We start from the raw sequence: 23,477 nt of genomic DNA, 5'->3' as shown, positions 1-23,477 counted from the left end.
GACTCTGGTTGTGGAGTCACTTTCAGTCAATTCTAAAATAACACTAGTCCATTCATGCTTATCACTTTTTATTTTATATAAAAATTGTCTTAGCATCTTTAAACTTGCATTAAAAAAACTCTAATTTTAAATTTAATACTACTGTTAATACCCACTAGTATATTCTTCTCATTTCCATCAACCAAAAAACAAAATCAGTAATTTATCACATAATATTTAGCAACAATTTTGTCTTTATTTTTTTAATAATAAATAATTTTATTTTTAAAATAATAATTTTTGAGAGATTAAATAATAATTTTATCAATTATAAATCACCAAAGGAAATCCAATAATTGAGCATCTCCTCCGACGTGGGCACAAAAATCAATTTTGTACTTGTGGAGGAGGAATTGGAATTGGATTTGGATTTGCTCTTTTCCAATGAGTTGTGTATGAAATGGAGAAAGCATGATCCTTCCAGTAAAATTTCCCATAATGTACGAAATGGAATGAACAGCGGGAACTGGGTCCCTCCCTCAAATACACCTCACCTAACAAACTGAGAAGAGAAACTAGGGCAAGGGTAAATTAACTCATTCAAAAACTTTAAAATTTTAAAGAACTGTTAACCTTTTACTTATTTTATTGGTTATTTTTTTAGACCAATTGCCAAACAAAAATTTAATATTTATCTCATTTTTATATTGTAATTTACATATTTATTAATTGTTGGGAAATTTACACATGGTTTGGTGGAGGTCCCTTTCAATCGTCACTAAGCTCCTTCTACTTCCTACCTACTAATAAATAATAATGGCGTCATAGAAAATGACTTCAAAGTTGAAAGGGTCCTCATCTTTGCTTTTAGTTTAATCACGATTTAGACCAAACCAACGCATCCCACATGCTTGCTCATACCAAAACTACCGTCTCTCCATCCATTTCTGGCCCAACGTATCATCCTTGTATTATTGATCAAGATGCCGTTGATTTACAGCCGACTGATCTATCATTCATCATGGTAGAGGTTTGGCAGGTCGCCTGCAAATAAGTCTAGCATAAAGGGATTTTGGTCGGTCGAGGCAAAGAAAAATCTTCCTTATTTTGTTTTTGGTCAAGTTTAGGCATCATCAAACACCATAGTCTCTTTTTTTATAATGTTTTTCTTGTAGTTGTCTTGGCTGGATTTACCAACTCATTATTATTAATTAGCTTCCATTGGTAGGCTTTAGTATAGAAATGGGCTAGACTATTTTATAATCTATTCATGCAAACTCTATTATACTTATGAAATCTGTCAAAAATACAAATTATTCTCTATATTTTAAATTTTAACGGTATATTTTTTAAGTGTTATACCATGAACAAAATAATAATTTCATTTTACAAAAACTGAGATTATTTTGATAGATTAATCAATAAAATATATTTTTTAATTAAAGAAAAAATAAATAGTTATTTAAAAGACCTTTTTATTAAAAAAAAGCTCAGTTTTCGAATTTTCAAAATTTTATTTACATTATTATATATAAATTTACTAATATCCTTTATTTTTAAATTACAACTAAAAATGAAAATATAAGTTATTTTCTATAAATATAATAAAAAATATTTTTTCGTTGATAAATATTATAGAGCCTAAATTTGATTTTAAAAAAAATATTCATAATTTTGAGAGGGAATGAAGTAATGGCGTTGTTAAAAACTGTTTAATCCCTTGAAATATTTAGGTGGGCTAATGGGCCTGATGATAGCATTATTGAATTTGGGCTCAGTTCAATTAGCAATTTCACATAAGATCCACTTTATAGATAAGCTTTGATGGAGCAACAACCATGGCAACACTTTGTCTCGTCACCCAATCAAATAAATTAAAAATTAAAAATTAAAATTTTATTATTTATATATTTTTAATTTATATATGATGTATTGTAGTTTTAAATAATTTATTTATATAAAAATTTTAATTTTAAAATAATTAATAAAATTTTAAAAGAATAATATAATTTAAATAAAAAATGGTTAAACAATTATTAGCTAAATGAAAATTATTTTAAAATATAAAAATAATTGTCTTTTAACTTTTTAAAAATATTAAATATTTTGATTTAATTATTTAAATTTCTATCAACTAACAGTTAAAATCAAACAGCCTTCTAAAATCCAACAAGACTCGAAAAGACTTTTAATTCATACTCAACAGAAATTTCCGATAACCCATAACAGATAACACACAAGCGTCTCGCTCATGCCCTAGTTTCAGATAGAGACATACGAATATATATTATTAATTATAACAAATTATAACAAAGCAGAGAATATTACAAAAGTTAAAAGAAATAAAAAATATTACGAAGGAAATTATTTATGTGATTTAGTTATTCTAAACGAAATAATATAGTTTAATTAGAATAGAAACTCAGACATTGAGAACACAGTATAAATACTTCAACAAAATTAAATTCATATTACACTACATTATTTACAATAGAATAAAAGAAAATTTAGATTATTAACAAAAATGAAATTTTCAATTTACTTAATATTTGTTGTTGTGTGTTTAGTAAATTTGATGAACAAGGGGTTAGCATATCCTGAAACTTGTGGTGAAGCTTCTGTTCATTTGGGTTTATGTTGGGCTCAAGCTTCTGTAGATATGTCTTTTAAAAACATTCAAATAGCTGCTGAATGTTGCGACATGTTCACACGATGGAGTCGTGATTGCTTTGGTGGAGATGATCAAATTCCTAGGATTGTCTCTCACTGGGTTCCTCCTGCTTTGGTTCAGTGCTGTTCAACTCATCATTAGTCGATTTAGTATCCATTTGCAATCGATGGAATGTCTCCGAAGCATATTTTTTATTTAGAATCTTAAATTTTCCTTAAACTCAATTATGTATTATTTAAATTTATTCTATTAAAATTGGATCAGTTGAAATACCTGAAAATGCCTTATTTGGTTGCATCTAATTGAAAGATAAAATGCCTTTTATGTTATATTGATTTATTAATTCAGCATATATTTTAAAATAATATCATTTTTTTATGATTATTAGTAAATGTTTAACTTTTTTAGATATATATAATTATATTATTTTAATTTACATAACTTTAAAAGAATTTTAATCAAAATATACTTGATTATTTTTTAATATATAATTACATGTTAGTTCCTTCATTTTTAAATAAGTGTTTCTTTTGTTAATTTCACTAAAATTAAGATAATAATCAGAATAAATTAATAGGATTAATATTTTATTAAAATGTCTTTTTATAAAATGTTGAAAACTATATAATTTATTAATCGCTTTGACTAATATTAATAAAAGTATATTTGAAACTGTATTTATAACAATACTTTAATTTAATAAATAAACACTTAAATTATTTTAAAAAAATTATTAAAAAAGGTTCTTATTAAAGAATTGAGGGAATATTCGACAACGTTTTAAATACTACTTCAGTTGTATGGCTTAATCTAAATATCTACAAATAGTCAAATACCATCACTAGTCTTTTGCTACATATTATTTTTTAAACACCTTTATTAGATTATATACTAATCTAATTTTCATATTGTATGTTGAAATTTTTCAAAAATTCATAATTCATAATTTAATAAATAATATTTTGGCAAAAAAACTTTTTTAAATACATGATAATTATTCAAATATTTCTTTAATAAATTTTTTAGTTTATCAAACTCTCGAATAAATAATAAAAGTCATTTAACTCTTAATTATAATTAAATAAATTATAAACATGTGATTGACACACCCATAACGTACTTCTAACAAATATTAACTTTTCTTCTTTCTCTCTGCTTAAAATATTAAACAATATTTTTAACTTTTTTTACTTTTTCCCTAACAATTTTCCTTTTTCCCTTTTCTTCAGTATATTCTTTACCTACAAATCCATTTTCATGTCTTCTCTTTCAAAACATTTACAGCAATATTACTTACAAGTCATTCTCTCTCTCTAAATTCTTTCATCTCTTTCCAAGCAATTTTCTTTTTCTTTTTTTTTTCCCTTCAAGAATGACCCTTGCTTATTTACTCCCAATCCATTTCATTCACTTTCACCCTTAATGCAACATTTAAATCATAAAATAACAAATATTTTGTTTTGACAAAAAAAAAATAATGATTTCAAGAATCAGCATGCACTTCAAAATTTTTATAGATTAAGACAAATCTCTATTCTCACAATTCTAAAATAAAGTAAAACGTTTCATCGGAGTTTAGAAAAATAGAAAAATAGAAAAATAGGAAAATTAAAAACAATTCTAAAATAGTATATTTCATCGAAGTTTCGAAAAATAGAAAAATTAAAAACAATTCTAAAATAGTAATTAAAAAAAATATATAAAGTAAAACGTTTAGAGAAAAGTCCCATCCTCAAGTAGACATTTTGAATTAAATGATTTTTATTGTTTATTCACAAATTTTTATAAATTAAAAAAATTATTAAAAATTTAAATGAATATTTAAATAATTGTAAAGAATTCGAAAAATTTTATTATCTAATATTTTTAATTCAAGGTCAAATTATGAAAATTTAGAAACCACATAATTTTTTTTTTTACGATTATCCTTTTTTGAACTAATTTTTACGATTATCCTATAATCATAAATTGTAAATAATAGTTGACTGAATTTTTAGAGTCTACTATTAATTATATTTACGTTAATGGCCGGTCAGAAACCACTTCGCACTTACCTTCCTCGGTCAATAAATGATCACCCTTCCCCACTTCACTATAACCAAAACACAGAAATATTTAGTCCCTCCACCGTCTGATTTTGCCACGTTTCTTTGACCCCACCAGTTGGTTGACTTTCACTGACGTGGCAACATCAGAATCAACTCCATACTTCCCCAGTCCCAAACCTGTCAAATCAAATTGAAAACGAAAAATACAGTGAATTACATGCGTGACAAAAACCGCCGATGATTACTCCGGCCAGTCATCCGACGTGAACTGTTTTCCCGAGACTACAGCACATATGTTTTACTGTGAAGAGTGGAACTCTATGCTAAGCAACGACGCGGTCTTTCCGCCTGAAACGTCGTCGTTTATAACAATATCTCGTGGTTCTATTTGCATATCGTTATTGGCTTCTAAAACTATGTTTTCAGCTGAAGAGTGTGGTGAATTTCTGTCACGAGTAGGAGACGATGATGGAGTATAGTACGGAGGCGACGTACATGGAGTAGAAAACGGCGTCGAATCATCTATGTTAATCACCACAGCAGCAACGGCGGCAACATCTTCCAAAGAGATGCTCCTCGACTTATTCTTCGTCTTCTTTTTCCTTTTTCTTTCTTCGTTTTCTGCAGAAGACACATCTGTTTGCATCTCCTCCTCCTCCTCTTCTTTTATAGTGAACAACACTCTAGATGGTCCGTACAGCGCATGCTGCTTCAACATCTCATCTACCTGCGCATCCGTAGGCGTGATCGGCGGGAGTGCTGCTGCTGCTGTTTCTGCATCAGGTTCGATTTGAGATGTCTGGTTCTTCCAGCAGAAGAAATACAGTAGCTCTTTTGATGGTGTTGAGTAAAATGATTCATCGCTGAACTCGCCGTCGCCGTCAGCGACATTCACACCTCGAAATCTTCTCCGACGCCAAAGCACATAGAGAATCTCGGCCACCAGAATAACCAAAAAGACGGCAAAAACAACGGTAAGCGCTGTGCATATCACATTTAAGGTGTTCATAGCTAACCACAGAAACACAAAACGAATAATAATGAATAATATTACATGATAACTAAGGAGCTTTTCCTGTGATAAAAGTAGTTTTCTGGCTTGGTGTTACTGGTTACCGGTTTATGTGCCGGTATAAAGAGTGAACCCAAAGAAAATGAGAGTTTCAGGGTGACTTGGGATTATGGGTTAAAGGTCTTGGTCCTCGGAGAAAACCAAAAAGGAAAAAAAATAGTTGTTTGGAAGATGGATGGGAGAAGGCCAGCGAGCAATGGGAGAGAGAGATGATATGACGTGGATGTGGATGTCGATGTCTGGGAGCCAGAATGCTGACGTGGATTTACTTTATTTTAAAATTTGAGTTAGTTAAGCTGGTGACTGGTAAACCAAAGTTTAAAGTACACCATTTTTAAATCGTAAAAAAGGTCTTGGTAGCTAATTGACAAATCCTAAAGGATGAGTCTTATGCGGACTTGCTTCTCTATCTACTTTATAATTTAATTTAAATTAGAAAATCTCAGTTATGAATAAATCTCTCTAATGCCAATAATAAGAATGAAATCATGCATCGGTTCTACGCTTCTTTCTTTCTTTTTTTTTTTTTTAATAAATATATAGATTTTATTTTATTCATATTGAATAAATTATTAAAAAATATAAAATAAATTTAACGGATATTTATTTTATCCATGAGAATAAAAATTTTCATTTCATTTAAAAAAAATATTGAATTGATTATTTCAATATTCATTGGTAATTAATTTTAATTTTTTTTTATTTTTAACTATTTTATTAAGAAGGTTGAATCTATTTAATGACATATTTTAATAAAAATAATTAACTTAAAAATATTATTAATATATTAAAAAAATAAAAATCAATTTGCATATTAAAGAAAATGGGTTTTTTCTTTTTGAAACTTAGTTGAAGGAAGGAAAGAGAAAAAGTTGGTCACCAGTATACAGGTTGGTGAATCTTAGAGAAATGGATTCAGTAATAATGGGATTAGTAGATTCCTTATAAGGATGATGCTTTCGAGCTTAGGAATTTCGATTTTTATATTTTGGAAAAGTAAAAGGCGTTGGTCACTTAGGTTGTATGTTTTGTCCAATGATCGTTGCCTTAAATTTTAGGCAAAAATCCCTTTTAGGTCCCTGTGAAAATTGCAAATAATTAAATAAGATTCGATCAATTATTTTGAACTATTAGGGCTCTTGCAAAAATTTTAAAATAGTAAATAAATATAAATTTGACAGCGTTAGTGTGTCGTTTAATGGGCAGCCAAGTTCCTATTACCATCTCTTTCAATCATCTCCTTTAATTCATTCTGCTTCTCTCTTACTTTCAATTCATTGAGAAAGTCACCATACTTTGCGTTTTCCTCGTCTGTAAATTTTCAATCTCAAGCATCTTCTTATCCTTCATTAGCTCACAATTTAATTGTTTTGTCCACTTTAGTACCTCAGAGTCGAGCCATTCAAAAAATTCACATCCTTTGTTAATGGTATTCTGTCCAAAAAAACAAGTCCATATTCTTGATTAATGATCCAAAATCAAAAAGAAAAACGAAGAAAATACTACCTACCTAGTATTTAAAACTCCTGAAAATTTGTATTAAGACACCCGAAAATTCTCCTTGCATAATTTGACTCTTTTCATGATGTTCACACTTTGATTTGAATACAACAGTAGTAAAATTTTGATGGTAAGTTCTCTTCTCAACTTGTCCTTCTTAATCTTTCCGCTTTATGAGATGAGTAAAAGAAAAAGAAAAAAAAAAAAATCATTTCTGCAGTTAGAAAGATGAAATTATGAGAGAGATTGAGAACTTTTCACTCTCTCCTAAACCATGTTAAAAATTATCTATTTTAAATAATAATATTGATTTGCTTTTAAATTAGGTTAGTATTTATTTAAAAAATAATATTTTATAATATATTGTAAAACTTTCTAAAAAAGAATAATCTGATTTAAATGATTTTAAATATATTTACTGAAAGTAAATAAAAAAAATACTTTATTGGTAGGTGGTAAATTTCATGTTGATGAAATGAGCTGGTGTGCAATAGGCCTATCTACTTTGGTGACCCAAAGTGGAAAGGATCAGATTGGGCTCAGGCATTCTATAGCTTTAGTCCTTACCTGAGGTTGTGGGCTGGACTGTGGTTAGATACGGATTAATATTTTTTTCTTCCTCATTACTTGTATCGTAGCAAATATGGAAAATACTTGTATATATTTCGGTTTATAAGTCAACTTATATATTTAATTAATTAAAAATTAAAATATTATATTAATATATAAATTTTTTTGTTATATTTTACATATTTTTTAATATTAAATAATATATTAACTTTAAATTGGATGAATATATATACTCCAATTCATATAAGAATTTCCTTATTAATATGCATGATAAATCATGATATGGATCTGATATGTAATAATATGTACTCTTTTACTCTAGCAAATTCACAATTTATAATTAAAAATAATTTAAATTTTTATGAGTGAAAATATACATACACGTGATATACTTAACATATGTTAAAATTTACTAAAAGTCTTGCATTTTATTTTTAGACATTAAAAATTTTTTAAATTTAAAAAATCTGCCGATTCAACTGAATTAATTGAATTATAGCTAATTATTCGGTGCTGAAATTCTAAGAGTTAAAAGATTCAATTTAGTTTTTATTTATTAAATTAATTTAAATGAATTTATTGATGTATTATTATTATTTAATTTTTTTGAAAGTATTTACACCAGTCGGTTGGACTTTAAATCACTATTTAAATATTTTTTTGAAATGGGAATCACTATTTAAATTTATAAGGAATAGATATATTAGGCGCAATGCACTGTATACACATGTAGAAAAGATGACAAAAAAAAAAAGAAGGAAAGAGTAAGGAAAACGACCCATCAATCATGAAAAAGAAAAGCAGAAGCATCAATGGCCGTATGATCTCCAAAAATCAGATGATCACTTAAAAAACTCGCATAGCTTGTGTTCTTTCTCTTTTTTGACCAAGTCTTTAGTCTTCGACCAATCAAACATGGAGGATGAGGATCCATACTCTAATGTTGTACGCATTACGCCATACAAAGACGCAAAAACTATTCTCTTTCTCTTTCTCTCTCGCCAAACAGCAGCACATGAAGTACTCTCTCTCTCTCTCTCTTCTCTTTCCTTGGATCCTTCACTCATCACTTTCAAATGATAAATGCATAAAAGCAAAAAGAGAGGTCATCATTCAATCTTCAATAGTTGGAATATATAAGCAACTTTCAGATCCCAGATTTCCCTTACTTTCATGCAAAAACAATAGACCAATTTCACTCATCACTAGAGTTAAAGGCATGGATGAAAACCCAGAAAAAATAAAGTTGAGGGGAAGGAATAGACAGTGACCTTATACAAAAGAGCCATTTGGGGTAGCTGCCCTTTTCTCAAAGTCTGTAAAAAGAGATTAAGGTGTGTGGAAACTTTGTCTCCATGTTTATGTTGTCTTTTGTAGATGCCAAACATCATATCCTTCTTTTTTGGTGGGTCTTTCTTTGAAGACGAGGAGAGGGGACCTTTGTCTTGTGCTGGACAAGTTTCAAAACCCTCAGAAACCCCAAAAGAAAAAAAAAAAAAAACTTGGTATTCGGTGCAATAATCCCATTGTGTCTGCTCAGAGAACACTTTAAAAGGTGTACACTGATTAGAACTGAAAAAGAATTTTTCATAAGTTTCTTTTCATGCTTTTGTTTGATTCTTGATGTTCAACAAATTAAATGTGATATTCAAGTTTGCATTTTTTTAAATTTTCTTCTTTCTTCACATTTAATCAACCAAAAGAATTGCAGGCCAAGTGCGTACGTACAATGAGATAAGCTGCCTAACCATTCTTTTTCCTGGGAAACAAACGCCCTAATATATTAATATAAATAATAGATATTGCAATAGTTCTGAAGCAGCAAACTACCTGGAGGATCAGGACTCAGGAGGCGCTAGCTGGCTAGCTAGCTATGCACAGGTCGCTCTTCCATATTAAGATCAAAAGTTTACTTGGATTTTTTTTTTTTTTTTTATCAATAAAGTTTACTTGGATTTTGGAAAAGAGAAAAAGTAATAAATTTGGAATCATGCTTTTAATGGTGTTTGATTAGTGGACACTGCCGAGAAAGGCAAACATCTCATCCCACTCACTTACCCTTTCCCTTAAACCTAACATGGGTTTTTCTTTGGGTTAATCTACCCTACATATTATTGTTTGCAATTTTGTTATTAAAAAACAAAATTTATTTTTCCATCAACTCTCCGTTATTTGTAAAAAATAACTTATATTTAAAAAAAAATTATAAAAAATATTTTCTTTAAAAAATATTTTTCAACAAGATATTTTTTTATTTATTTTTTTATTATTCTTAAAGAATAATATATTTTGTGGTTAATAATAATGAGTTATCTCACATTCTATGATTCTTAGTCTTTGAAGACTAGGTAAAAAGACTTATAAAGAAGGAAGGGCCATACAGATACAATAAAAAAGAATTATAATAAAAAGCATTATTTGAAGAGAAAAGCAAAGAAAAGAAAGAAGCCATATCTGGAGAAAGATGATTAGAGAGTTGGCAAAAAGTTATTTAGGTATTCATTTTTGGTGGTTACTGGTGAGAAAAGGTTTCTAAAGTAAACAAAATATAAATAAATAAATGGCTCAAAAGGAGGAGATAGAAAAGCAAAGAAAAGAAATAAAGAAGCTAAAGAATAAGGCAATTGGGCAAAGTAAAGCAACAAGAATGTGGTTGCCTTAATGAGTATGTCTCTTATTCCATCAGGCTTATGACTCAAGTTTTGGCTTGGCCCCTCACCTCAAGGTGACGTAAAATTCTCCTTTTTACTACACATCCCTATTCCCCTTGTTCAGACAAATGCTTCAACACTTGACTTAAGGTCGACAAGGGCTCCACTGTGCCCCAACACACTCATCAATTTCTATGGACCATCTTTCATCCAAGTTACAGATTTTTTTCATTTGTGTTTCAAATGGGACACACACACACACATCTATTGTAAAAGGTTTCTTAATTATTCCACATATATAGAGTGTGATAAGTTTTTTTTTTTTTGGGTTTTCAAATCCAATCATCTTATCCAGTTATCCATGAATCTCCATCTTTCTTCTCTTCTGAATTTGACATCTTCTGGGGTAGAGATTATTGAGAGTTCTTATGGTATTTCTCTTTCAAATAGATATATACATAAACATAAACGATGTATCCTTTTTACTCACTGTTTATAGAACACTAATTTTTTTCGAGGATTAGCTCTACGAATTAAAAGTGTGTAGTGTTCCATATTAATTATTTACAAAAAATTAATGAGTTTATAAATAATTAGCAAAAACTATTAATGTGAGTTAACTCAAGTAGAAAATAAATCCGAAAATTATTTGGATCAGTTTGAACTAAACTGTTATAATTGATATCAAAACTATACTGATTAGAAAAAATTTGTGCATAAACACTTTTTTTTGGCAATTTAGTGCTCAAAAATTGGCCAAAGGTTTTGCTGGGAACAAATGATGCTCACCATGTGTTGCTTAGTGGCTAACACAAATATTATAAATTGGTCAAATTTTGATGCAAATATGATAATTTTTTACACTTGATAGAGATATACACTGCACACATCTTTTCCATTTATGTTATTATAAAAATAAAACTTATCACACAGATGAAAGGAAAAGGTGAGCTAGCTAATTAAGCCCTGTTTGGAAGAGATGGAATGAAGAAGGATAAACACCAGCCACAAGGAGTAGTGAAAAAAAGAGAGAAGCTTTTGCTTTAAAAGGAACACCCACTTTCTGCAATTTATTAACATTTTTTTTTTGTTTATAATTTTATTTTTCTTAATTCATGCACTATCTTTAACTTCCTTCCTGCTTTTGAGGGCAAAAAAAAAAAAAAAAAAAGATTCCATGTATACTCACTTGCTCATAAAATATACCTGCAGCTTAGTATTTCCTGCTTTGGATATCAATCAGATAATCATCACACTTATAAAAAGTGTAGGATACCAACAAATCTTACAATCAAGATTAGTTAAACAAAGATTTACTCCATACACATTGGGAATCCTTTTGATTTATTAATTTACTCGAAACCATATTCATTTCTTTTTTAATTAATGGATGAAATTATACCTTAAATTTATTTTTATAATAATGAAGTTTACTGAAGACAGAAGGAAAAAAAAGAGAGAGAGAATTGGGAAAGAAATAACGGAAAGTGAAAGATGAAAATAAAATCATTGTAATTAAGATAGAGGGTTCTTGCTTTTAGAGAGTAGTAGTAAAAAGAGATAAGTAAGTGAAAAATAGAAGAAAGAATATAAGAATTAAGAAGGATTTTAGTTTGAAAAAGAAGATTGAAACTCATCAAAACCCACTTTTGTCCTGTAAATGAGAATGCATTAGAAAAACGACAAATTCTCTTCTTATGCTTATGGATTTTAATTTAAAGCTGTGAAGATAATAATCTTTTTGCGATTCTAAAGTAGAAACATCTTTAGGGTTTAAAGAAGAGTGAGATGCTTTATCTTTGCAGTACTTTATTTTTATTATTATTTTTTTGAAATTTTTGAACCCTTAAATACCATAACTTTCTAAAGAGGAGAATGTTGGGGTTACGAAAATCAAAGAAAGAAAAAGTTATTCTTTTACAAAAACGCATAACAAAGCATGAAAAGTAGTGCTCTTTTGATATTTCTTAGGGAAGATTTTGCTTTTTTTTCTCTTCTAAAGCAGAAAAAAGTTGTTTCTCCTTTGCACATCCCTCACGTTATGAATCTTACCCTTAATCTTAATCTTAAGATTTTGCTTTTCCTATTTATTTTCTTTTTTAAATTTATTTTCATTAATTTTTAAAATTAATTTAAAAAGTTGAGAGAATTGAATTGTGGTATGATTTACAAGGAAAAGGTGTCACTGTTGATTATGTATGATTTATAAATTAATTACCTTAATCATGATAATGCCTTATCTCGTTTTGACAAGCAACTTAACTGAGCTATAATTAACAGTTTAATCATGGTGGGATAAATTAATTATATGCTTTCATCTAAGACCCTTAATTAATTTATCCAAAATATAATAAATATTTAATAGAAATTTATCTCACATATTTAATTCCACTAAACTAAAAAAATTAGATATACTGATTTTAATGTCATAATTAAAGTTATTTCTTTTTTTTTTGAAATGGCATTAAAGTTATTTCTTTTGTAATTTAAAATTAGAAAGTTCATTATGCCAACTTGATTAGTGCAAACAAAATTAATCTTAATTCAATAAAATGAGAAATATTCGGTTCAAACCGAAAAAATAGACCGAGTAGGATGATTTTTTATTCATTTCGGTTCAATTTGATTTTAATTTTAAAAATTTCAACTATTTCAATTCGATTCGGTTTTGGTTAGAAAAAATTAAAAAAAAAACCAATGAACCGATTAGTAATAATAGTATATTATTTTCAATAATATAGAGAGATTAGATCAAGGTTAAAATATTCTGATTAAATTTTAAAATATTAAAAATAAAAATAATATATAAAAAATAAAAAATTTATTAAAATTTAAACCGGTTAAATGGAACTAAATCAAAGTTTGATTTAGTTCAGTTTCTGATTAAAATCAATTCGATTCGATTTTTATAAACATCAAAATTTTAATTTTTAATTTATTTAATTCGGTTTGATTTGCTCAGCTCAGAGTAATCCATACTCTTAAAAAAAAACTTAACATTTCAATACATAGGAGTAAGAGGACATGGAATGCAATTTTTCTATTTTTCTAAGTATATATTAACATTAAACATTTCAATGTATAGGAGTAGGACCACTTTAATTTTTTATATAATTTATCAAGATTAAAATAAATTGATTAATTAATTTAATTTTATTAAATAAAATATATTTAAATTAGATTTTAAAAATGAGATTAAACCATTAATTTTCATAAAATGTAAGGATATTTAAAAAAAAAAAGAATATCTAAAAGCTTTCCTATTTAAATGAAATGGCAAGGAGCACATTGGCAAGAAGAATAATGGGTCCTAGCTAGAGAAACAGCTTCAAACGGTTGGTTATGTGTAAACAGTGTAAGACACGTTGAAATGATAAGTTGGATGAGGAAAGGTGATGAATATCCCACACCACCCACTCAAGTAACTAGCTTTCTTTCATGCACGATTACACTTGAATCCATGCATAAATTGATAGAATATAAATATTGCAAGAATCAGAAGATGAAAAATAAGGGGAAAAGAAAAGAAAAAGAAAGAAATTTTTGGGGTTTATGAAGTTTTTTTTTTCAAGGTATTTCATGAAGATAATGGACGATATTGTACAATGTGATGATTTTACATTAAGAAAGCATCACCTTTCTTTATCTCTAACCCTAGGAATCCTATATATCAGAATCTAAAAACTATTTAAACAACATTTTTAAAAAGAAAAAATAAAAAAAAAAAAGATCAAAACTACCTCTAGTGACATGAATATTCACCGTGTTTTCCCCTATCTAGTTAGTATTAGGATTTAGAATTCATGGATTTTTAAAATAATCCTTCTATCGACAAATTCAAGAAGGCCAATGTCGTCAATTGATTGATCCTCAGCACTATCATCGTCAATGGAGATATTCAAATCCAGTGAGACACAAGGGCTTGTTTCCTCCATTGTTGCACTGCTTGGACCTTTCTCTTCTTCTTGGGAATTATCGGTTTTTTGCTTGATGGTTGGAGAACAGGCTCTTGATCTTGAGCTAAAGCTTTCACAGCTCAAAATAATGATAGAATCACTGAGACCAACTTCTTCACCAATGACATTTGTTATTCTTCCTCTTTCAATTGCCCTTTTAAAACCCAACTTTGAGCGATAATCTGCTTGCTCAATATCTTCCACTAAGAAAACTCGATGTGGGTTGCTTGACAAAGCCTCGGAAAATCTTTCGATGTAGCTGCAACTTTGTTCATCTCTTGATCTCTTGTTTCTGCAGTCTTCGGTTGAATCTGCTCTTGTGGATGAAAAGCTGCTTAATGCAGTGGAAATAAAATTGTTCTGCGAGCCAAAGACTATTCTAGCCAATTCTTTGGCTATCTTCTCTTTAGCTTCCATATCAACTCCTTGAAATAGTAACCAAGTTTCTTCTTTGGCCTCACAGTTTCTAACCTTCCCTTTTCTTCTTACCATGCCTGACCTGCATTGCAAGATCGTGCTCGCGATTTCAGGGATTATATCTTTCTGCCATGGCACCTTTTTCTCCAATGCATTGCATAGAATTTTCAAGTTCTCAGCGTTCAGCTCCTTGAACTTGTGGAGATATTCTATTTCCATTACATCACTGGAAGAAGTGGAATTAGGAGTAGAACTTGGATTCGATGAAAATGGAGGTTTGGGATAATCTCTATGCTCTGGAATGTACATTCTCAAGCTGGGTTCATCAATTGTAGCGCTTCCCTTGTTAACAGTTTCTGAACCGACCCAGAAATGGTAGTCCCTCCATGATTGCTTGGGTTCAACCATTGGCCAGTCATGATGGATTAGTTGCAAATTAGAGTATCGCTGAGCATATGAGAAACCAGAAGAAAAAGAGGAAGGTGACACAGAAGAAAATGTGATGGTTTTCTCAGAAGAATAAGGTTGGTGGTGGGTTGAACTGCAAATTGAGTTCCACTTTTTGCGAAGATCTTTGATTGAGACAGAATCCTGGAAGATAATAAAAAAGTAAAAAGGAATTTAATATTATGAATGTTAGGGAGCTCCAAATGTGATTAATTAATCATACAAATTAATTAGTTACCTGATCATTACTATTGTTAAGTCCTTTGATCTCATTTTTGCATTGTTGAAGCCATGCAGGAAGGCTAGAACTTGTAGACTCACTGTTACAAGTAGTAGCCTGTAAGCTTCGAGCCTCGTTTTCAAACTTGGCTGTACAATCAGAACAGCAAGTGAGTTGATTCTCTTCATCACCTTCAAGTATAATCCAGCAGCTTTGATCTGCTTTATTGCTTGTGGACTGACTTTGCAGATCACTGAAGGGAAAAGAGAAAGCAAGTTACATAGGCATTGAAGAAAAATATAGTTAAAATGAAAATGGCTATAGCAACTTGTGTTAATTTCACTAGTTGAATTTCCTAAAGTTGCAACTTGAGGATTCAGATATCTAAAAGCCAAAAGAAAAGGAAAACGGAACTGCTTTATAGAGCTATATGGCTGAGCTTTATACTATCATTTCCCTCTCACGAATAGGAAGAAAACAGGCTTTAACTTAAATTTTAATTTACCAAAATGAAAAGGAAAAAGAACTTTATTTCAGCATTGCTTTCCATTTTTTCATTTTGATAAAATCTTCTTTTATTTTTAACTAAAAAGAAAACGTAAACAGTAATTCTTTTCCTTTGCAGCGAAGGAATTCAAAATCCATATAGATGTAGAAAGAAAGAAAAGAGAATGAAATAATTGGCTACTATTACTATCTAAATTTACCAAGTGTATTACCTGTCGGTGATGAGACTTAAGCGTAAGCTGCCTGCAGGAATTGTAAGAGGATGGAGACTCCAAATAGTCTCAAGTGATGGATTGCCAGATTTGCACTTCATGTATGTTTGAAAAGTAGCAATCCCCATTAGCCAAAATTTCCCATTTTGTTCGCCAAGTCCACAGGCCAATTTCCCAAGCTCCATGATCATTTGCTCCATTGGACACAAATAGCTTGAACTGCTAGTCCTATACTCACTGACCCACTTGAGATCTCCCAAATTCAACACAACTCCTTTGCTCACATAGCTTCGCAACAGGCTCTTAAGATCTTCAAGCTTCTGTTCTATTTCTACTCTGGAAAGATGAGCAAAAGAAGATATTGGAAATGATACAAACTTCACTTCCCTCAAAGAATCAGGAACGTCTCCTTTAATAACTTTGTCCATAACTCCTTTAACCACGCCCTCTATAATAGCAAGACACTCTCCTACAATCACAATACTTCTCTTTCTTTTGTTCATTAACTTTTCTATAACACTCATCACATCCTCGTTCCTTACTGGATCTAAAGATGTTGTTTGTTTGCTTGCTTTGGCTTCTACTTGACTCAAAGTAGGAGAATGGGAAAGGGCAAGAACGTTGCTTTCCTTGGACTTGCTAGTTACAGAAGGAGCACTTTGAGAACAAATTTCTAAAGAAACTGCTTGTTCAACATTGCTTTTCACTTGGGTACTCGAGAAACCAGCTTCTCTCATGACTCTACTAACACTAGGATCATCTAAAATGGATATTACGAGCTGCTCTAACTCTATTTTCACAGCTAGGAGAGGCTGCTGCTGGTTCTCAATAGAGCCACGCCGTTGATGAGCCTGAGCGCGCTTAAAGGCAGCAACCAAGGCATTAGAGATTGAAGGATACTGTTGGGAATGAGTACCTAATATGGGGCTTGATGTAGAAGCTGGGAGACGATTAAGGGCAACGTTGAAGCAAAGCTCTAAAGCTTTGCATTGGAGGGGGTGAGAGTGGGATTGAAGACAAGCTGTTCTCAATAAGCCAGTAGAGGCAGCAAGCATGGTGTTAGCTACATGGAGTGGCGTCACTTGGGCATGACCTCGCCGTCTAGCCAGAGTCACGGCTTGTTTAACGACTGTTGCCGCCTCCGCAGTTAGAGCTTGCTGCACCGTGCAACCTCCTGCTCTCATTTTTTCCCTCACTCAACTAGTCTGCAAAAGAACAGATATATACAGGCAAAAGAGAAGCTCAAAAAAGACAGTATGAGCTGAGGGAAGGTTTCCTAGAGATTTTAGCCTGATGGGTATCTGTCAAAGATCGTTGGAAGAAGATATACATGTACATGAATCTAAGAAGAGTTGCTAAGTAGGTGTAGAGTTGAGATATGGATATGGGCGTAGGATTGTGAAGCTGGAGGTGGAAAAATTAGAAAGAAGGGGCGTGAAATATATGGAAGTTTGGGCTAATGCCTTGCTTGTGGGTGAGGTAAAATTTGGGGTCCAAAGTAGAATTTGTAGTGGAAAGTGGAATGCATGTGCTGACAAGAGGGACGAATTGCGCCAGTATCAAAGGCAATTCAGCTTTTGCTCTCTCTCTCTCTGCTTTGATAAAAGATATGATTTTGTTAAGTGGGTCTCTCTCTTTTATGCAACCCATTAAACAGCGAGATAAGGTATATTAACCTAAAAATCATCTCCCTACATGCATGATAAGTACCGGATACATTGCTGCCACTCTCAAAATATGGTAATTTTAAAAAAAAAAAATTAAAAAGTTTCATTTCATTTTTAATTATATATAAATATCCAATACACTATTTTTAGAACACAAAATATGTTTTATAATTTTCCAAAAATGCTAGCATAACAACTTTTTTTTCTTTCTTTAATATATTTTTTTTCTTTCTAATAAGCTGTCATAATCTCTTCTTTTCAACCTTGTAAACTTGGTACTACATCAGACTCTTTTTAATAGTAGTTAAATCAATTTTGAAATCAATTAAATCTTCCAATCTTATTCAAAATTATTTTCATATGTTCTATCTCACTTGGATGTAGAAATTCTAATATTGTGGCTATATAGAGAGGAATATTAATTTCGGCAGCCGAGAGTCCGAACAAAAAGAGAAAGAGACGGCATGTCTCAAGGAATGGGGAACTGTTTCTTGGGACTCAAAACACAGGGAATAAAGGGTTTCCATTTACCTAATTTATTCAATTTAATGTAAAGTACTACATAGGGATTAAGAAGCCACAAAACATTCCTTCATTTCCCCTTAAATTCCTTCTCTCTCTCTCAATTATTTTGTAAGGCATAGCTTTTTGGAGAAATATCCTAATACAGCCGTAGTGTAGTTTTTGCTACTACAGCTAAGAGATTGATTAGAAAAGGTTGTACAGTCTATCTAACTAGTGTGATTGAAACTAAAAAAAAAAAGTCCTAATGTGTCAAATTTACCTACAGTATGTTATTTTTCAGATGTATTTCTTAGAGTTGCCAAAATTATCTCTAAAAAGAAAAGTAGATTTTGCTATAGAAGTTGTATCAGATACTGCACCTATTTCAATTGCTCTTTACAGAATAGTTTCTACAGAATTGAAAGAGTTGAAAATACAGTTATAATAGTTACTTGATAAGGGTTTTATTCGACTCAGTGTTTTACTATGGTGGATTTTATGGAGTTCTTTTTAATAATAAAATAGAAATTTATTAAAAATGCAAGGAAATAAAAAGGTTTAAAAATTTAAAGTAAATTAAACTCTAAAATCTAATTGCTAAAAGTAAAGCTCACAAGTCCAAGTTCATGTGCTCAACAAAGAAACCTTAACAGGTAAAGAAGGACTCGACACACCAAGTAGGAGACTCGAATTTCTCTTCTGGGTGATATTGTTTTTCCTCTTGATTTCCTCTTCCATGGCTAGAAAATCATATAAAGAAATTTCAGAAGAAGAAAAATACGGTAATACTAAAACAAGCCAATAAAAAAGGGAAAACATAACAAATGAAAAAAAACCATATAAGAGCATTACGGGATAGGCATGGAGAGGCAACTCAAATAACTCAACAGGAGGAGCTAGCTAGCTCGTTACCTTCTCAATCTCTTATTGGCTAGGGGGATTGAGAGCCAAAAATAGACATCGTGTGTATGAAAAGCTAGCTCCTTACCTTCTCAAATATATTATTATTTTTGTATAAATTAAATATTTTAATTGAGCACTAATTTTTGGGTCCCTCGGTATTTCAAGTGTGGCCCTAACCCTAACAACTAGAATAAGGGAAGAGGCAAGGAAAACTCATTCTTCAGTCCTCAACTGATGAGTTCCCACTTCAATGGAAACTTTTAAACAGAGAAGTTCAATTTTCTTTCATCATTTAATGTTGTTAATTGCTGAAAGTAAATTATTGAAACTGTCAGATAGATGGCCAGAAATCAATATATAATTCTTGCACCGAATTTGAATTTATTTTATGGTTATATGTATATAAATAAGTTTTTTTATATAAAATTAATAATGTTTAATTGAATTTAAATTTTTTATATTTATTATTTAAAAATTAATACCAAAATTACAATCAAATAACTTTTTATGATTTTATATGTATTTTTTCTTATTTTTTTCAAGATTTACAAATAAAAGTGATTATTTATAAAAATTTCTCTAACTATAAATTAGTTATTGAATAAAACTAGTATAGGATTAATTTTTCTTAATAGCATGTGTTTTTTATATATGATATAATTTATGTATTTTATTTTGTATATTTTATAAATTAATTTATTTTTTTAAAATTATTTTTTTAATGATATTATTATTTAATTAATAATTTATACTATATATAAAAAGCGAGAAAAGAGAAAAATAATGAGAATTTTTTTATATACATAATGTACATTGTTTTAATTTTGATTGATTAAGAAATAATATAAAATTTTTATTATTTTAAAAGTTGAATTTATTTCAAGAATGATTTCTATTTAAATTTAAAATTATTATTTATATATTTAAATTCTAATTTTATTATATTTTTACATAAAATTATATAAAAATTAAAATTTTATTATTTACAAAATAAATCACAAGTATTACAACGAATATAAAAACATGCAAGGTATGTTAGATAAAAGCTAGAAGTACTTTATAGTCCATCATAATTAACATGATAAAATATAATTAATATAAGTACAATTGACAAATTATAAGCAAAAATTATTATTTAATTTGTGTAATTTAATATAACTAATTATTTAATCTCTAATTTAAAAAAAATATTCAATTTTTATTTTTGAAAAAAAAATTATTAATTAATGTATTAATTTTAAAAAATATATCAAAATATTAATAAAATTTTAAAATTCTATTAATCAGTTCATTCGATAATTTTAGCCATCATAAAACTTTTTAGTAGAAATTTCTATAAAAGTAAGAGATCAACTATAATAAAATGTTTAATTAATAAATTTTTAAAATTTTAAAATATTTTAATATAATTTTTAAAATTAAAAAATTAATTAATAAATTTTGTTATAGTAGTAAATAGTGAAATTTTCTTTTTAGAATACATTATCTTTTCAAACTTTTTAACTATTTAAAATTCTCCTCATAAATTGCAAGTACTAATTGTGAAATTGCAATTACTATTTATAGTTCTCCATTCTTATTATTAAATATTTCTGGAAACTAAATTGAAAATATCCTTTGACTGTAAATACACAATAATAATAATAATAATAATAATAATAATAATAATAATAATAATAATAATAATAATAATAATAATAATAATAATAAATGTCATTTATGAATATTACTTGATCTAAAAAAATAAGTAGAATTGAAGAAAATGAGATCTAAACTAATCCATAAAATGTTTCTTAACCTTTATAAATTATATTGGTTAAATGAGAATTAGTGTAATTGATAAAAATAAAAATTTTGAAAAAATTACTATTTGATTTAGTATAGAAAAACTTATTAATTAATCACTCAATTTTAAAAAATATATTAATATATTCATAAAATTTTAAAAAGTTAATTAATTAATTTTTTATTAATTTTAATTATTAAGTGTTATAGAAAAATTTAAAATATTTTCAAATACGAAGACTCTAATAATACATTTTTATAAAAGTGATAAATTAATTAATGAATTTATTTTATAAGTAAATATTTAATAATTAAAATTATTGAAATAATTAATTAATAGAAATATTTTAACTTAAATTAAATAGAGAAATCAACTCATAATTTTTTTATATCATAAAAATTAAATAATGAAATTTTCTTTTATTAATTAGAGTTTGATTGGGATGGAGAGTATTATAAAATTATTTATCATAAATACTAGATGAATATAAAATTACACTCTTAAAATTATTTAGAGAAAAAAATTATTATTTAGTTTTTATAATATAAAAAATTCATATTAATTTAAAAAATACATTAAAATATTACTATTTAGTCCTTTCGATAATTTTTTTATAATTTTAAAAAATTTTATTAATTTATCCTTTAAATTTTTAAAAAAAATATTAATTAATCTCTTTTTATTGGAGATATTTTCAATTTTTTTGTCATTGAGAGATTAATTAATAAATTTTTTTATATTATAAAAATTAAATAATAATTTAAAAAAAATAATGTGCAAAAGTTGATCGAAAAATATACCAATGAATATATAAAATATATATATATATGAGTTATCATGAAAGTAAAGATCCACCAAAGTGTGAATTTAAATATATAGTGAAAGATATGGTTGAATATTGCCTTAATCTTTATTTATATTTGAATAGAAAAACTCAAATATTCAAATCTTGAAGTTCAAATTTCGTATCAACGCAATAAATTATTTAATTTTAGTTTGTTTTGTTCTTAAAGAATATTAAGGTAACTAAATTCATTCATATTCCTTCCTTCAAATTGCACCATCTATTCTTTTTAGTAGTTTTATTTTTTTTTTCTGAAATTTGTAGCACAATTTCCTAGTTAACTAATTTGGAGAACATTTCAGGTTTTGAATTTCCCCAAAATGATTCCTCTAATTGCTGACCACGATATTCATGACATGTTAATTATATATTAAAGCAACAAGCAATGGACTGAAAAGAAATTTTCAATTAAGAAAATCTAAGATTATAAACCTAGTTAATTGGGGACAATATTTAATAAAATCATACAGAACCCTAATCACTGCAAAGGTAATTGATCTTCTTATTTTGTGTTCTTGGTCAAGAAGGGGTGGTGGTGAGGGTGGCGGTGGCGGTGGATGAGTTAAGCTTTGTAGTGGCCCATGTTAGGTCCCTGGTCTGGTCTTTATATTCCCTAGCTAGCTAGCGTGCCATTGCATAGAAAGGAGAGCTAAAAACCTCCACTATTCATCTTACCTAAGCGTTTCGTGATAAACAAAAATTAAAAACATATACACAACACAGCAGACGAGAGATCTCCCATTCATTCCTCAATCATCTTCCACTTTTGTCTGCTGTTTCATACAATAGTACCCTTCAAAAGTCAGTGTTCACTGCTAAATTTTCAGTCTCCATGCCTTTTTTTTTTTTGTCAAAAGGTCAGTAATGATACTTCACATATCTAATAAAATCATAGACTTTGTGCGTATAAGAAGAGAGAACTGAAAGAGATCTTGAGATGTGTATGTATACGAAAGTATTAGTAGCAGTAGAAAGAATAGGATAGTGAGTAGGGAACCCCAAGAAAATAGCCCTCCACAATAAAAAACAATTGGGGATATTTGGGAATGTTTCTAATTCCACTGCCTTTGTGTACGTGCCATCTTTACCTAGTTTAATAATTTGTTTAGCCAACATTAAGGTTATCTCTTATTAGACTCATTAAATTATAAGTTTTAACTCCAGTTAGTATTTTAGCTAGTTTAACCACAGTTACATAATATTCAAAAATTCATATTTTCAAAACCAGACCTATTTTTATAGATTTTAAAGTAATTAATTTGTCAAAAAATATACGTATTCAATTTTTTCATTATAGCATTCATGTCGCTCGTTACCTGCTTCTATTATCTACGAGGATAGTATAACTCATGGTAAATTAAGCAAACATAGGAAAAAAAATTGAGCATGTAAAGAAAAAACACCTGAATGATTTTAATTTGAAGCATATGTAATAGTCGGACCCAAAGCAATAGCTAACCAAGAACAAATAATCCAAAAAAAAAAAAAGGAAAAGGAAAAAATCCGAAACTGTTTATTCTTTC

The 23,477-nt window shown here is 28.8% G+C and overlaps 2 protein-coding genes across 2 annotated transcripts; both read right to left on the bottom strand.

The window, feature by feature from the left end:
- Positions 1–4,672: 4,672 nt before the first annotated feature.
- On the bottom strand, positions 4,673–6,051 carry LOC110621744. The gene has a single exon (XM_021766028.2). It carries the CDS (start codon positions 5,705–5,707, stop codon positions 4,997–4,999), a length of 711 nt encoding a protein of 236 aa, XP_021621720.1. The 5' UTR covers positions 5,708–6,051; the 3' UTR covers positions 4,673–4,996.
- Positions 6,052–14,031: 7,980 nt separating this feature from the next.
- On the bottom strand, positions 14,032–17,774 carry LOC110620388 (protein SMAX1-LIKE 3). The gene is made up of 3 exons (XM_021764103.2): positions 16,251–17,774; positions 15,550–15,784; positions 14,032–15,455 (listed from the first exon to the last, which is right to left on the bottom strand). Exons 1-3 carry the CDS (start codon positions 17,432–17,434, stop codon positions 14,286–14,288), a joined length of 2,589 nt encoding a protein of 862 aa, XP_021619795.1. The 5' UTR covers positions 17,435–17,774; the 3' UTR covers positions 14,032–14,285.
- Positions 17,775–23,477: the final 5,703 nt, after the last annotated feature.

The sequence above is a fragment of the Manihot esculenta genome, chromosome 8, assembly GCF_001659605.2.
Source record: "Manihot esculenta cultivar AM560-2 chromosome 8, M.esculenta_v8, whole genome shotgun sequence".
In the NCBI taxonomy this organism is placed as follows: Eukaryota; Viridiplantae; Streptophyta; class Magnoliopsida; order Malpighiales; family Euphorbiaceae; genus Manihot; species Manihot esculenta.
The sequence above is the reverse complement of the archived record's forward strand: the minus strand, read 5'-3'. Positions and strand labels throughout refer to the sequence as shown.